At 44.8% G+C, this 12,863-nt stretch overlaps 2 protein-coding genes across 2 annotated transcripts; both read right to left on the reverse strand.

The window, feature by feature from the left end:
- Positions 1–5,960: 5,960 nt before the first annotated feature.
- Positions 5,961–7,244, reverse strand: LOC119650838. The gene has a single exon (XM_038053978.1). The coding sequence runs from the start codon at positions 7,242–7,244 to the stop codon at positions 5,961–5,963; it is 1,284 nt and encodes a 427-aa protein (XP_037909906.1).
- A 768-nt stretch (positions 7,245–8,012) lies between these two features.
- On the reverse strand, positions 8,013–11,306 carry LOC119650839. Its single transcript, XM_038053979.1, has 3 exons — positions 10,149–11,306; positions 9,396–10,097; positions 8,013–9,350 (listed from the first exon to the last, which is right to left on the reverse strand). The coding sequence occupies exons 1-3, from the start codon at positions 11,304–11,306 to the stop codon at positions 8,013–8,015; spliced, it is 3,198 nt and encodes a 1,065-aa protein (XP_037909907.1).
- Between the last annotated feature and the right edge of the window lie 1,557 nt (positions 11,307–12,863).

The following is a 12,863-nucleotide window of genomic DNA, read 5'->3' on the forward strand; positions in this document are numbered from 1 at the left end:
ACTATCACCTAGGGAAGCTAGGGATATCTACGGACACTGCCTGCAGGTTCTGTGAGGAGCAGGACGAAACCTCTATGCACGTCCTGGGATAGTGTCCGGCACTTGTGCAAAGTAGGTCGATACATCTGGGAGAAAACTTAATACCAGATGCAAAGCTGAAACATCTGGAAGTGGGGAACATACTAAAGTTCCTGACGGTTACATGCCTGCTTGAGATACTATGATCAATAGGTACACTATAACCAGTAAAAGGGGCACAATAGTTCTTCAAGGACGCGGTGTGACTTTCCCTTAACAGAATAATAATAATAGGGAAGATGAATATTTTTCTACCAATTACAATTTCATCAGTTATAGCATCATTTTCCCAATCACCTTAAGGGAAGTATTGAAACACCTTGTATTCAAGCTATGTTAGATGAATGAGTCCTGTGCGAATTTTAAGGGACCATTTTTTCTGTATTGGAGCTCTATGCTGGAAATTTCAGTTTCTCTTTGATAATGTGTTGAACAATACAAAGCCGATTTGCGGGGGCCAATTACAGGCCATCTAATTCCGAGAGTATTTATTTTTTTTCAAATAAATAAAGTAATTATAACAAATTAAAGATTGGCGCCCAATATGGGATACAAAATGTATGAACATTTGTACCTTCAGAATGGTCGACTTTACCTTAGGTTTTCATCGAGATATATTAACGGGGTTTCCACTAAGGGATGCGATGCTACTTCTGCTCCATTCATCTAGTGAGTTATGGCTAACCAAAATGCCCATTTCTATATATCTCTCCGCATTTTAAAAGGACAAACTTTGCAGTAGGCTTCCTTGGTGGAATTTAGAGTCATTAAATCTTAGTCACTTAAATAGTAATGTGGCGGTCCGCGACATTGATCAGCACAAATGAATCCAGCAGCGCATTTCGACACTTTCCGGACCTTCTTTTCTCCTAGCGATTGAGCTACCGGCGTGAGGTAATTTTCGATACGTCTTTTGAGCTTGGATTTGGCCTACCATTCCTTCTTATCGCTTGAATGGTGACATTAACACGACAGCCAGGGAACCTCGCTCATATTTAGTTGTTCAAGTGCAATGTATTTATTTCTCTGTACAAATTCAAACAATATGCCGAAAGATCAACCCTTTGTAGGCAGTTTTTGGCAGTACTTACAGCGCTGAAACGGCTGAAACTAGATTCCGGTGGGGGAACGCTGTACGATGAGAGAGACAACATCCGCACCCCACCATCTTTCTCGCATTTAGCAATGCGGGCATATAAATTCCACGCCTGACGCGACCGACGTTAGGAAAGGCATATGTGTGCAAGTGGGTGGTGGGGGAGAAGTTATAGCTTCTTCATTCAGGCCGTGGTGACCCATTGTACTCGACTCCCCATCTAACGGAATATCGCGAATTCGTTAACGTATCGCAGGATTTTCGTTGATGGATGTGATGCTTCCCGTCGCAATTGGAGAACATCGGCACCGAAGAATTGGTGCAGGATGAGCTCAAAGGCGGGGCATTCACATAGGAAATGTCTTAATCAATGTTACTGATACTCCAATTCCTTGTTTCGGTTCTGGCATGGAAGAGATTTCGGACTCTTTTGCTAAAGCATCCGAGATTTCATTTCCCTCTACGCCACAGTAACCAGGTACCCAGAGTAGTTCCACCGTATTGAATCTAGAGATAGAGTTCAAACGGTTTCTGCATTCCTGAACGATTTTCGAGGTGATCAAAGGACTACTCAACGCCCTTAATGCAGCCTGGCTATCACTGCAAATTGCGATTCGCCCCCCGCTTTAGCGCTAGTCAATCACTCAGTTTGTCGCCCTTAGGATCGCATATACGTCGGCTTGAAAAACCGTCGCATATTGTCCCAAACGAAAAGTCCACTGCTCGTTTTTATTCGAGAGGTAGACTCTGGCTCCAGAGCCCTGTTCTGTTTTTGAGCTATCGGTATAGAAGTCTTCCATGTATCCCACCACGTATTCTTCTGGAACTTCCCAGTTCTACGTTTCAGGATAACTTGATATCTTCTACCAAACAGAATCGGAAGGAATTGTAAGAACTGAATTCAGTACTCCCAGCAACTCTTTCAATGTCCTTTGTCCTTTCTGGCATTCATAAACTTTACTCTCCAGTGTCCAAAGTCCATGCCCCGGTTTTGTTCATCCAACATGCGAATGATGTCCTCTGCCTATCTTCGAGGGGCCGCTAACCAACATCCGACATGCTCTATCCTGCGCAGCTCAGTGTTCACAATAGTGAACGTGGGCCGACCGCCAGAATTTAAAGCCGAGATTACCTGTTGGAGCCACTTTAAGGCAGCCTCATGAGTGGAATCCAAATGGAGAAGCCCATCGCGAAAACCATAATTGTTAAATCTTGGCTTGGTTCCAGGCTCGAGCATTTTCTCCACAGGCATTTCGGAGGATGGTAAATCGTCTCTCTGACATTTTGCCATCCTTGGAGGAAACTCCCACGGCAGCAGTCAGAAGAGAGGCTGCGGCTTGCGGATACGTCCTCTTCCTTTCTGCTTTCGTGTTCGTATTCCTACGGCAGCGACCAGTTTCATTGATATCTTTTTGCTGAGTTAATCACCTCTCGGCACACCGGTCATGATACCCGCGGGACGCGCGGATGTAAGCTTTGGTGCGGAGCAAAATAAAATGTTGGCCGCCACAGTTGTGTTGGTCTTACGCTTCTTGCGCGCGTTATCGCTGACAGCGAGTCTGGTGCATCCAGTGTGGATCTCACCGGAGTTACCAGTTTATCCCCACCTTCCTCCGAAGATTCATTTTTCTTGCGTTTGATTTCTCTGGACATTACCGCACCTAATGGTACAGCCACGTCCATGTCCTCATTCCTAGGGTGTTTCATCTTTCTTCGCAGTGCCTTTCTCTGCCCCCGGCTTGGGACCTTTCCAGGGGTCCGGGTCACTTTGGTCCATTTTCATACACCGGCGTTAAACCAGTAGCGTCAACGTCACCAGCTTCCCTTTCTTCCACTCCTCTCGGCATGGGTAAAGAAAAAAGTTCTAACAGGCAGGATTTAGCCTGTAGTCCCTCCTCTTTAGTGGCCGAAGTTCCTCTCTGCCGAGCCTTCTCCTTCCGTTTGCGGCTAGATTTGAGCGGTAGTACTGCGGGTGGCCGGTAGTAGTCGAGAGGGACAACATCCGCATCTCATCATCTTCCTCGCAGTACGCATTTAGCCATGCGAGAATATCAATTCCATGCCTGACGCGACTGTCGGAAGAAACGGCATCTACAAACAGTGAATCCGCACCTAGGAAAGATGGTTAATTATTAGCTGGCGCAAATTCGAAAACCATCAAGACAGATCTGTTTCTCGACGTTCATCATGGCGAAACCGCACTTATCGTTTGCCACAGCTGAAAGAAACTTCGATACTGTGGGTGTCAAGGACGAGGTGCTCCTACATTGTCTCAGCGCTCGACACAAAATATGCATTCATTCAAAGGACGTAATCCTAAACCCGACGGCCGAGAACCAGTGTTCAATGTTAAAAGATGCTCTGGAGAGCGTCTGGGTAAGTTCGGGGGGTACCGTACGCGTCAGCTGCTCGAACAATATCGTGACTGCAAATCAATGTAGCTTTTACGACATCTTTGTGACCCAGTAGGAACGTTGGTTCTTCACACGATATGGTTGAGGCCATTACCCTTCAACGTCTCTGAATAAACTAGCTGATTTGGCGAGTACAGTTTTGGAGCATTTCCAGCATCATATCCTATCGCTGCAACACCTGTCATGGCTCCACGCTGTCGAATGCGATACAGTTGCCTAGTAAATAGTCAACGACTTTGGCAGCCATTCAGCGCATCGGTGAAGCTTATACATTAGTATCGCAGTCACTTGTGATCCTTCTGCCGCCGGTGTCACTTATTTCTCCTGCTATGACAACTTCAACTATTCAACACAAACAATAAATACCCTCGAGAACAACATAGGGGCCGTGCCCTAAATGTCACAACCTACTAAATCGTCGCTATTTATCTGTTCCCAGCGGCATAGGAATTCTATGGACGACACTTTGGTTTCGGAAAAAGCGCCTCCCACTGTGCTTATTAGTGAAGGTTCACCGTCTTCTCAGCATTCTGTGCAACAGGCCTCTCAATCTGAGTTGATTTCGAATAACTCCACTCAAACGGTGATGCCAGAACCTTCATCTGTAATGCCTTTTTACATCAGACATGGTTCAACTGGCTCTGTATCTCCGACTCCTCCGAGTTACCGGCAGATAAGTATTGACGATTTGTTCAGGGCAGAACCTGGTTGAGACATGCCAGTGTGTGTTCACGGGACAGGTAATTGGAGTTACACAGAGCTGCTGGCGCACCTACACTGTCAATTTTTGCCATTTTTCAAGTTTTTGAGATATCTCTGTAGATTTGATCAGTTGCTGGGTCCGCTCCAGACCCCTTTACTGATCAAAAGTTTAGTTTAGCATGCCGTCCATATTCTTTGTTACATTTGGTGCATAAGAAGATTTTGTCCTGTCGAAAACATGATGCCAGCGAGGACTGGTCAAGTTCGAAGCAGTTCCCTTGATTGAAATCGACTGCGAGTGTGCTGATGCCGAATTGAGGCATCAGATACCGGCCCCCTCCTATGACTCGATGGACGGCTGTTATGTGCAGCAGACCGTCTTCGTGTTTGCCAGTTATGCAATAATATCCGAACACTCGAATTTGTTCTTCGTCCCATCGTAACGGCGGGCGGCGGCAATGGGTATCCTTTTATAGTAGCTACCTGCTTTGTTGTTGAGGTCCTGTCATTACTCTTACATGGATAGGCAGGATTTTTTACCTCGGGTTCGTGGGGTAGACCGAGCGACAGCGGGCATAGATTCACGATGCCAATCTGCTTCTTCAGTGATCCATGGTAACGGACTGTGAGGGCTCGTATATTTTCTTCGCTTTCAGGGTGAATGGTGTTAATGTGAGCCAATCGTCATTTCGCCGGCGGCATTTTTCTTTCCTCAATGAGAACCAGCTGATCCATTTATGTCTCAATCCTGATAGGTCCACTCGGTGATACACCGGGTGAGTCTCTCTTCTTGATCAAGTGAAACACCTGCTCAAGTCAAAACCAAGTAAAGTTCGTTTTCAAGTCTGTCAGTATGTTCATTGGGTGAAACACCGAATGAGTCTGTCCTTCTTAATTGGGTGGAACACCGAATCAAGTTTAGTCCAGTAGAGTATATTTCCAAATCTTCGAAGTCTCCAGCAGCCTCACTGGAGAAGAATAAAAGGCTTAGTTCTTCGGGACTTGAAAATACACTAAACTCTTTATTAATTGTTCTCGCTTAAATAGGTACAAAAGTGCTTACGCGCTAATATCAAAAAGTGTACAAAAATGCTTACTTCCTATGAGAAAAATTACAAATTGCTTACATGCTAAATATGCGTGCATGCGGAAAATATTCACCTTGGATATGCAAATATTTTTTGCATGCACCGGATGCGCGTGCAGACGGTTTTTTTTTTTACTGCAGCCTGAACATCCTCCCCTCCGTTGAGCGTTAGGTCAACCGTTATTCTGGATCAATCGTCCACAGTAGCAGGTTTACAGGGGAGTGCGAAATTCTCTTCTTCTTCGCTCTTGAACATCGAGTTGCTTCTGAGTTTTGCGTGCAGGTATCTATAATCCGTTCCTTTGATTTAGCCGGGGGTTTTTGCTGCGAGGAGTCTTCGGTGTCATTCGGTTCTACCGGTAACGGTGCTAAGTTATGAATTGCTCTCTGTAGGACTCCTGACGATGTTTTGATCTCTGCTATTCTTATTAGACCATCTCGACCTTTTATCCCCTTTATTATTCGCCCCAATCTCCACTGCAGAACGGGAATATTGTCTTCTTTGATAGCCACCAGCATTCCAGGTTTTACGTTTTCGCAGCTCTGTTTCCATTTTTGACGCTGTTGCAGTTCCGACAAATATTCACTTGACCATCTTTGCCACCATCTTTATGTCGTTGATTTCCTTCCATCTTTGCGGTAAATTTGCCTTTACTGCTTGGGCGTGTACATCAACTGGGTTCGTTAGTGGTTCCCCAATTAAGAAATGGCCTGGAGTTAATGCCGTAAGGTCTCTGGCCTCGGATGATAGAGGTGTCAGTGGCCTTGAATTCAAAATAGCCTCGACTTCGATTATTAAAGTTGCCATTTCTTCATACGTAAGTTTTGCTGGGGACGTGTTTCTGATTAAAAAGTGTTTGGCGGATTTTACTGCCGCCTCCCACAGGCCACCGAAATGAGGCGATCTTGGTGGAATAAAATGAAAATCAATACCCTTGGGTGTGCAAAAATTGATCAGTTGTTCTTGGGATTGTTCCCCGTATATGCTTTCGTTTAATTCTGCTAGTTGATTTTTGGCGCCCACAAAGTTAGTTGCATTGTCGCAATATAGATTTCGACAATGTCCTCTACGTCCAATGAAACGTTTCAGCGCATTGATGAAGGCTTCTGTCGTTAGATTCGTCACTAGTTCCAGGTGCACCGCTTTTGTTGCAAAGAAACAAAAAACAGCAAGGTACGCCTTTTGCGGACGATTGCCTCTCCCCTTAAAGTGAATCCATAGAGGGCCGGCGAAGTCGATACCAGTATTCGTGAATGGTCTGGCTGGTTGTACTCGATGGGCGGGCAGGTTTCCCATGAGCTGCGTCATGAGTTTTGGTTTCGCCCTTGCGCATTTCATACAGCTCTGCACGATAGATCTGATGGCTGCTTTGCCCTTGATAGGCCAAAATCGTTGTCTCGCTATTGCCAATAAGGCTTGTGGTCCGGCGTGAAGATGCTTATGATGCAGATCATTTAAAATCAATCGAGTTACGTAATGGCCGTAAGGAAGAACGATCGGGTGTTTGGCATCATAAGTTAAATTTGAAGGTTCAAGCCGACCGCCGACTCTCAAAAGTCCGAATTCGTCTAAGAATGGATGCAGACTGCTCAATGGATCGCTGTTGTTTAATTGCTTGTTACATGTTAGTTGCTGCATAGATTCTCGATACACATCCAATTGAGCTTCCTTTACTATTACTCGCAAGGCTTCCTCCATTTCGCTTGCAGTTAAGAGCGATTTTTCTCGTTCCTTGTGGTTCGTTGTTCGTGCATTCCTAACGAACCGTAGCACATGTGCCATTATGCGTTGCAGTCGTTGAAAAGAGTGTTGATGGTCGATTTTATTGATAAGGGAAATTGAGTCCTTCATCATGGCCAATACCATTTTTGAACGTTTTTTCTCCAAGGTGGATCTACACTATGAAACCTTTCCGGCCAGCACTCTTCAGTCCCATGAAGAAATATAGGCCCATAGAACCAGAGGGCATAATTCTGCAGTTTTCCTGGAGCGACACCTCTCGATACCAAATCTGCTGGATTCTCCTTTGAATGTATGTGCCTCCATTGCTTGGGTGAGGATTTTTGTTGTATAGCAGCGACTCGATTAGCCACGAACGTATAAAATGACGATGCTTCTGCATTGATCCAATTTAGGACAATTTCGGAGTCGGTCCAGTAAAAGCAATTATAGTCTGGAATTTCTATGTCCCGTTTAAGCCGATGAGCGAGTTCAGCTGCTAGCCTTGCTGCACACAATTCCAATCTTGGTAGGGTCACTCGTTTTAATGGTGCCACCTTCGACTTTGCACATAAAAGACGAACTGTGCGAACCCCATCTGACTGAATAGCTCGTAAATATACCGCTGCACCATACGCCTTTTCGGAAGCATCCGAAAAGACATGTAACTGTATTTTTTCAGGTACCTTCCCTCCAAATATGTGACGAGGTACCTTAATTTGATTCAGCCCCTGCAAGTCATTATATGATAATATCTTGACCATTCCGCCTGTAGTTCTAAAGGAATTTCTTCATCCCAACCTATTTTGAGACTCCACAGCCTTTGAAGGAAGATTTTAGCAGTAACTGTAACTGGTGCCATCAATCCTAGCGGATCGAACAGATGAGCGATATCGGATAAAGCTGATCTCTTTGTTACTTTCTTAGATTCCGTGTATGGGCATCTATGATAATTTGAAATTCATCTGTCTTAGGAGTCCAAACTAATCCTAGTGTCTTCACGTTTTCCTCCCTTTCTTGGGTTATGTCCAGTTGGAGTGCCTGATCTTCAACAGGAATGTTGTTTAAAAGATTCTTGTTGTTTGCACACCACTTTCGAAGCTTAAAGCCGGCCGATTGCAAGATTGTGCGAAGTTGATGTTGCGTCTCAATAGCTTCTGTCAAGGTGTTTGCACCTGACATCACATCGTCCATATAAAAATCCCGTCTTAATGCAGTCGAACCGGATGGGTATTTGCGCGTTGTCTGTGATGACAATTCTTGTAGGCATTTGGTGGTTAGATATGGTGCAGAGGAAGTACCATATGTGACCGTGTTCAGCTGATAACATCTTATAGGTTCATTAGGCTCATTTCGCCATAGAATTAGTTGAAATCTCTTGTCTTCCTCCGACACCTGGACTTGTCGATACATCTTTTCGATGTCAGCAGTAAAAACAAAGCAAGGCAGCCGAAATCGTACGAGAATGGTAAATAATTCGGATTGGATGGTAGGGCCTGTAGCAAGTACATCGTTCAAACTGTATCCAGAAGAGGTTTCCGAAGAGGCGTCAAAAACTACTCTAAGTTTAGTGGTGGTGCTCTCTGGCTTCAGAACGCTATGATGGGGAAGAAAGTAATGAAGACTCGGAATACTTCCTTCATCTATTTCCGTCATATGCCCCAGTTGCTTGTATTCGTCCATAAATTCATTGTACTGTTTGCGTAGTTCTGGGTTTCGTGCTAATCTCCATTCTAATTTGAAAAGTCGCCTCTCCGCATTGCCCCTAGATTTGCCGAGTTTTGCTGGATCCACCTTGAAAGGCAATTTCACAATGAAACGTCCATTGTTCGTTCGTTTCATGGTTTGAGCAAAATGATTTTCACACTTTATTTCTTGTGTTGTCATCGCAAGGTTCTCTGTAGATTCTGGTTCCTCCAATTTCCAAAAACGCTCTATCTGCTCGCTGAGCTTGGAATCATCGGTGTTGAGGATGCCACATGTAACGTCTTTCTGATAGGATGTTGCAACCCTTCCAGCAATTATCCAGCCAAAGACCGTGTTTTGCAGCAGTGGCAGGTTCCTTGATAGCCGCATCTGCCCTGTAGCTAATAGTTCGTAGTAGATGTCAGCTCCGAGAAGTAGATCAATACGCCCTTCCCGATCAAAATGAGGATCGGCAAGCTGAATGTTGCCGGGTATGGCCCAATTCCTTGAATTCAGACCTTGCGATGGTTGAGAGGATGTTATATGTGGTAAAACTATAGCGTCTATCTACCGTGCAAACGTAGTGATTCTTGATTGGAATGACAACGTTACCTTCTGTTGCGATTGTTGCGACGCTTCGCCCAGACCACGAATGTGTATATGGTAACTAGTTGGTTGTCGTCCCAGCTTTCTCATAGCCGTTTCTGTAATTATGTTTATTTGGGAGCCACTATCCAGCAGAGTTCTCATTTCTATCGACTTGCCCTTTTGGTTTGTCACCTTGATGAGTGCAGTAGCTAGTAGAACAAAAGGTCCCTCTGATGCTGATATTTCCGTTGATAATGCAATAGAATGGTTGACATTTGTAGAACCCTTGTCCTTTACAATACTTGATACTTGACCTTGCTTGGTGGCGTTGGCTGTTGTTTGAATTGCGGTGATAGAGGGCGTTGTTTTGTCTTGATTGTTGGCGTCCATATGTAGTAGAGTGTTGTGCTTCTTTCCACATTTAAGACAACTTCCTGCGCTGCATTGTGCACTTCGATGTCCTTCCCGTAGGCAGTTCAAACATAGCCTCAGCTGCTTGATTTTGGCTACTCGATCCCAGATGGACAATTGTTTAAAGGCTTCACATGTGTAGATTCGATGGCTTCCCTTGCAGTTTTTGCACTGTAAAGATTGACTGTCCTTGGTGGATATTAAAGCCGAGGTTCGGTTTGTAGGTTTGTTTTGAGTCGTACTCCTCTTGTCGCTACACAAGGCCTCTAAAGACTGAAAGCGTCTTTCCAAAAACGCGAGAAATGCATCAACCGGCTGCAGTTCTCGTGGTTAAGTCAAAGTTTGTTCGTATAAGGCGTGCGTAACCTTGTCTAACTTTTTCAGTAAAATATGTAATAAAATGGGATCCCAACTAGCTATATTGATATTAAAGTTCTTGAGTCCTGCTAGACATTCCTTCGTAATGTCATGAAGTTTTTTCAAAGCACTGGGGGAGTCCGAAGTAATCATCGGCTGCTGTGTGAGCCTATCCAATAGCGTGGCTACCATCAATCGTTGATTGCTGTAGCGGTTTGTTAGCGTTGTCCATGCAATGTCATAATTTTCGTCAGTAATGGGCAGATGACGTATAAGTCGCTCTGCTTCACCCTTTAGATTGCTCTTCAAATACCACATTTTCTGAGCATTTCCCAATTGCTGCTCGTGAATCATCTGGCGGAATAAGTCGTGGAAGGATTGACATTGTGCATAATCGCCGTCAAAGGCAGGAATTGTCACGTTTGGCAAGTTGATGCTTGGAAAGGCCCTTGTAGCGGGAGCTACGCTAGGATCCAGCCTTGAACGGAATTCAGCGAGAAATATTAAGGTGTCTTGAATTCGCTCTTCGAGGTTGAGAAAATTCTCCTCGTTGTACCCTAACTCATTTGGATCGCTGGAATATTGCCATCTATTCTGATGGCCTTGACGCAACTCTTCCCAGTACTTTGATAAAGTAGCTGTCTTCAATTCGTAGTATGATTTGGGTTGTGCCTGTTCAACTGTGCCGATGCCGCTAATAATGTTTTCCACAGCCCGTATCCTTGATTGCTGTTGCCTTATTAGTACCACGACATCGCTGGGAAGCTCGTTCTGAGCATTGTTTGCTGCCGTGGTGGCCCTTGTATCTAAAGCACCCGTGGCTGATTTACCTAAATCGATATTCAACTTGGACGTGCCTTCCAAACCCTGAAGGCGTTCCGCAATGTCCTCCTTGTACTTGGTGTACTCGCGTTGCATTGAAGAGAAATATTGTTTCTCGAAATATGGATGAGCTGGAAGATAATGCGCTAACTCTTCAAGTTCTTCATTTCTCTCCGAAAAGGCTGTCCAGAGATTTTGCAATTGTTCCAATCTCGTCGTGAGATATTCCCTTGTCTTACGAGCTACCGAATCTTTCCGGTAGTTACTCAAAAGACGCTGAATCTCCTGGCCCGTCACATCTTGTTGGTGAGTAAGATTATTAACTTTCTCAAGTATCGCCTCCATGATTGGCTAGGATAATTCCACAAAGTTATTAACTCGCCTCGTGTCCTTTTAATGTTGTGGTCGGCCGATCACGTCGGGGTCACCAAAAAATGTCTCAATCCTGATAGGTCCACTCGGTGATACACCGGGTGAGTCTCTCTTCTTGATCAAGTGAAACACCTGCTCAAGTCAAAACCAAGTAAAGTTCGTTTTCAAGTCTGTCAGTATGTTCATTGGGTGAAACACCGAATGAGTCTGTCCTTCTTAATTGGGTGGAACACCGAATCAAGTTTAGTCCAGTAGAGTATATTTCCAAATCTTCGAAGTCTCCAGCAGCCTCACTGGAGAAGAATAAAAGGCTTAGTTCTTCGGGACTTGAAAATACACTAAACTCTTTATTAATTGTTCTCGCTTAAATAGGTACAAAAGTGCTTACGCGCTAATATCAAAAAGTGTACAAAAATGCTTACTTCCTATGAGAAAAATTACAAATTGCTTACATGCTAAATATGCGTGCATGCGGAAAATATTCACCTTGGATATGCAAATATTTTTTGCATGCACCGGATGCGCGTGCAGACGGTTTTTTTTTACTGCAGCCTGAACAATTTGGTTCCAGTTTGTAAGTGACCTGCACCACTCCCGAGACTATCTCTTCCAGAACACCTGATATAATGCTTTGATTTGCTGCCATCGTTCATACAGATCGCGCTGGGTCCTGCCAACTTCTAATCTCGCCTTCAATGGACGCTGAACCATAAAATGACCAGGTGTGAAAGTCTCCAAATCCGCGGGGCATTAGCGCCTTGAATTTAGACATGCTTCCCCTTGGCACAACACCGTTGTAAATTCTTGGAAGGTAGGTACTAATCGCTCTTCATCAAAAACGAATTTCAGCTGTAGTTTAGCCGACTTCGCAGTTGCATCCCATAATCCACCCCAGGTAACCCCGTCCTTTGCTGATATTGTCGTGACTTTTTCTTACGGGGTTATTATCGCCCGCTACATCTCCTTGTCCAGGCTTCTGTCGTTAAATTGCTCGCCAGTTCCAAATGCACCGCCTTCGTCACCATGCAGACGAAAACGCAGACATACCCTTTCATCGTGGCTGTTGATCTACGCTTTGACATTCGTGTCTTGAAAGGCCCGGTGTAATCTACACCACAGTGCAAGAATGGTGGGCTTGGTGTGATCCGGACTGCTGGTAGATCGCCCATTAACTGCTGCTTCCGCTGATTTGCATACCTTACGCAAGTAAGACACCGATGTTTCACCGATACGTTTCTAGTCAGTCAGAATACTCTCCAGGCGAATGTCAAACCATCCAATTTTCGTTTTCCAAACGTTCTCAGTTTCGGTCACTGGTGCCAGGCATTGCAGCGTGTCAAAAATGCCAGCACTATTTGATGACACCTGGCGCACTTTATCAGTCTCAGCCGAAAGTGGTTCTTGATTGGTCCAACATTAGTCCTAGGGTGGTAATCGTAGACTCTTGCATGCTCTCAAATAGACCTGATCCTTTGGCATCTTTTGGGATCCGGTCCAACAGGCTCAAATTGTTGGAAGCCCACTTACGCA

This window comes from Hermetia illucens, chromosome 3, assembly GCF_905115235.1.
Source record: "Hermetia illucens chromosome 3, iHerIll2.2.curated.20191125, whole genome shotgun sequence".
Lineage (NCBI taxonomy): Eukaryota > Metazoa > Arthropoda > Insecta > Diptera > Stratiomyidae > Hermetia > Hermetia illucens.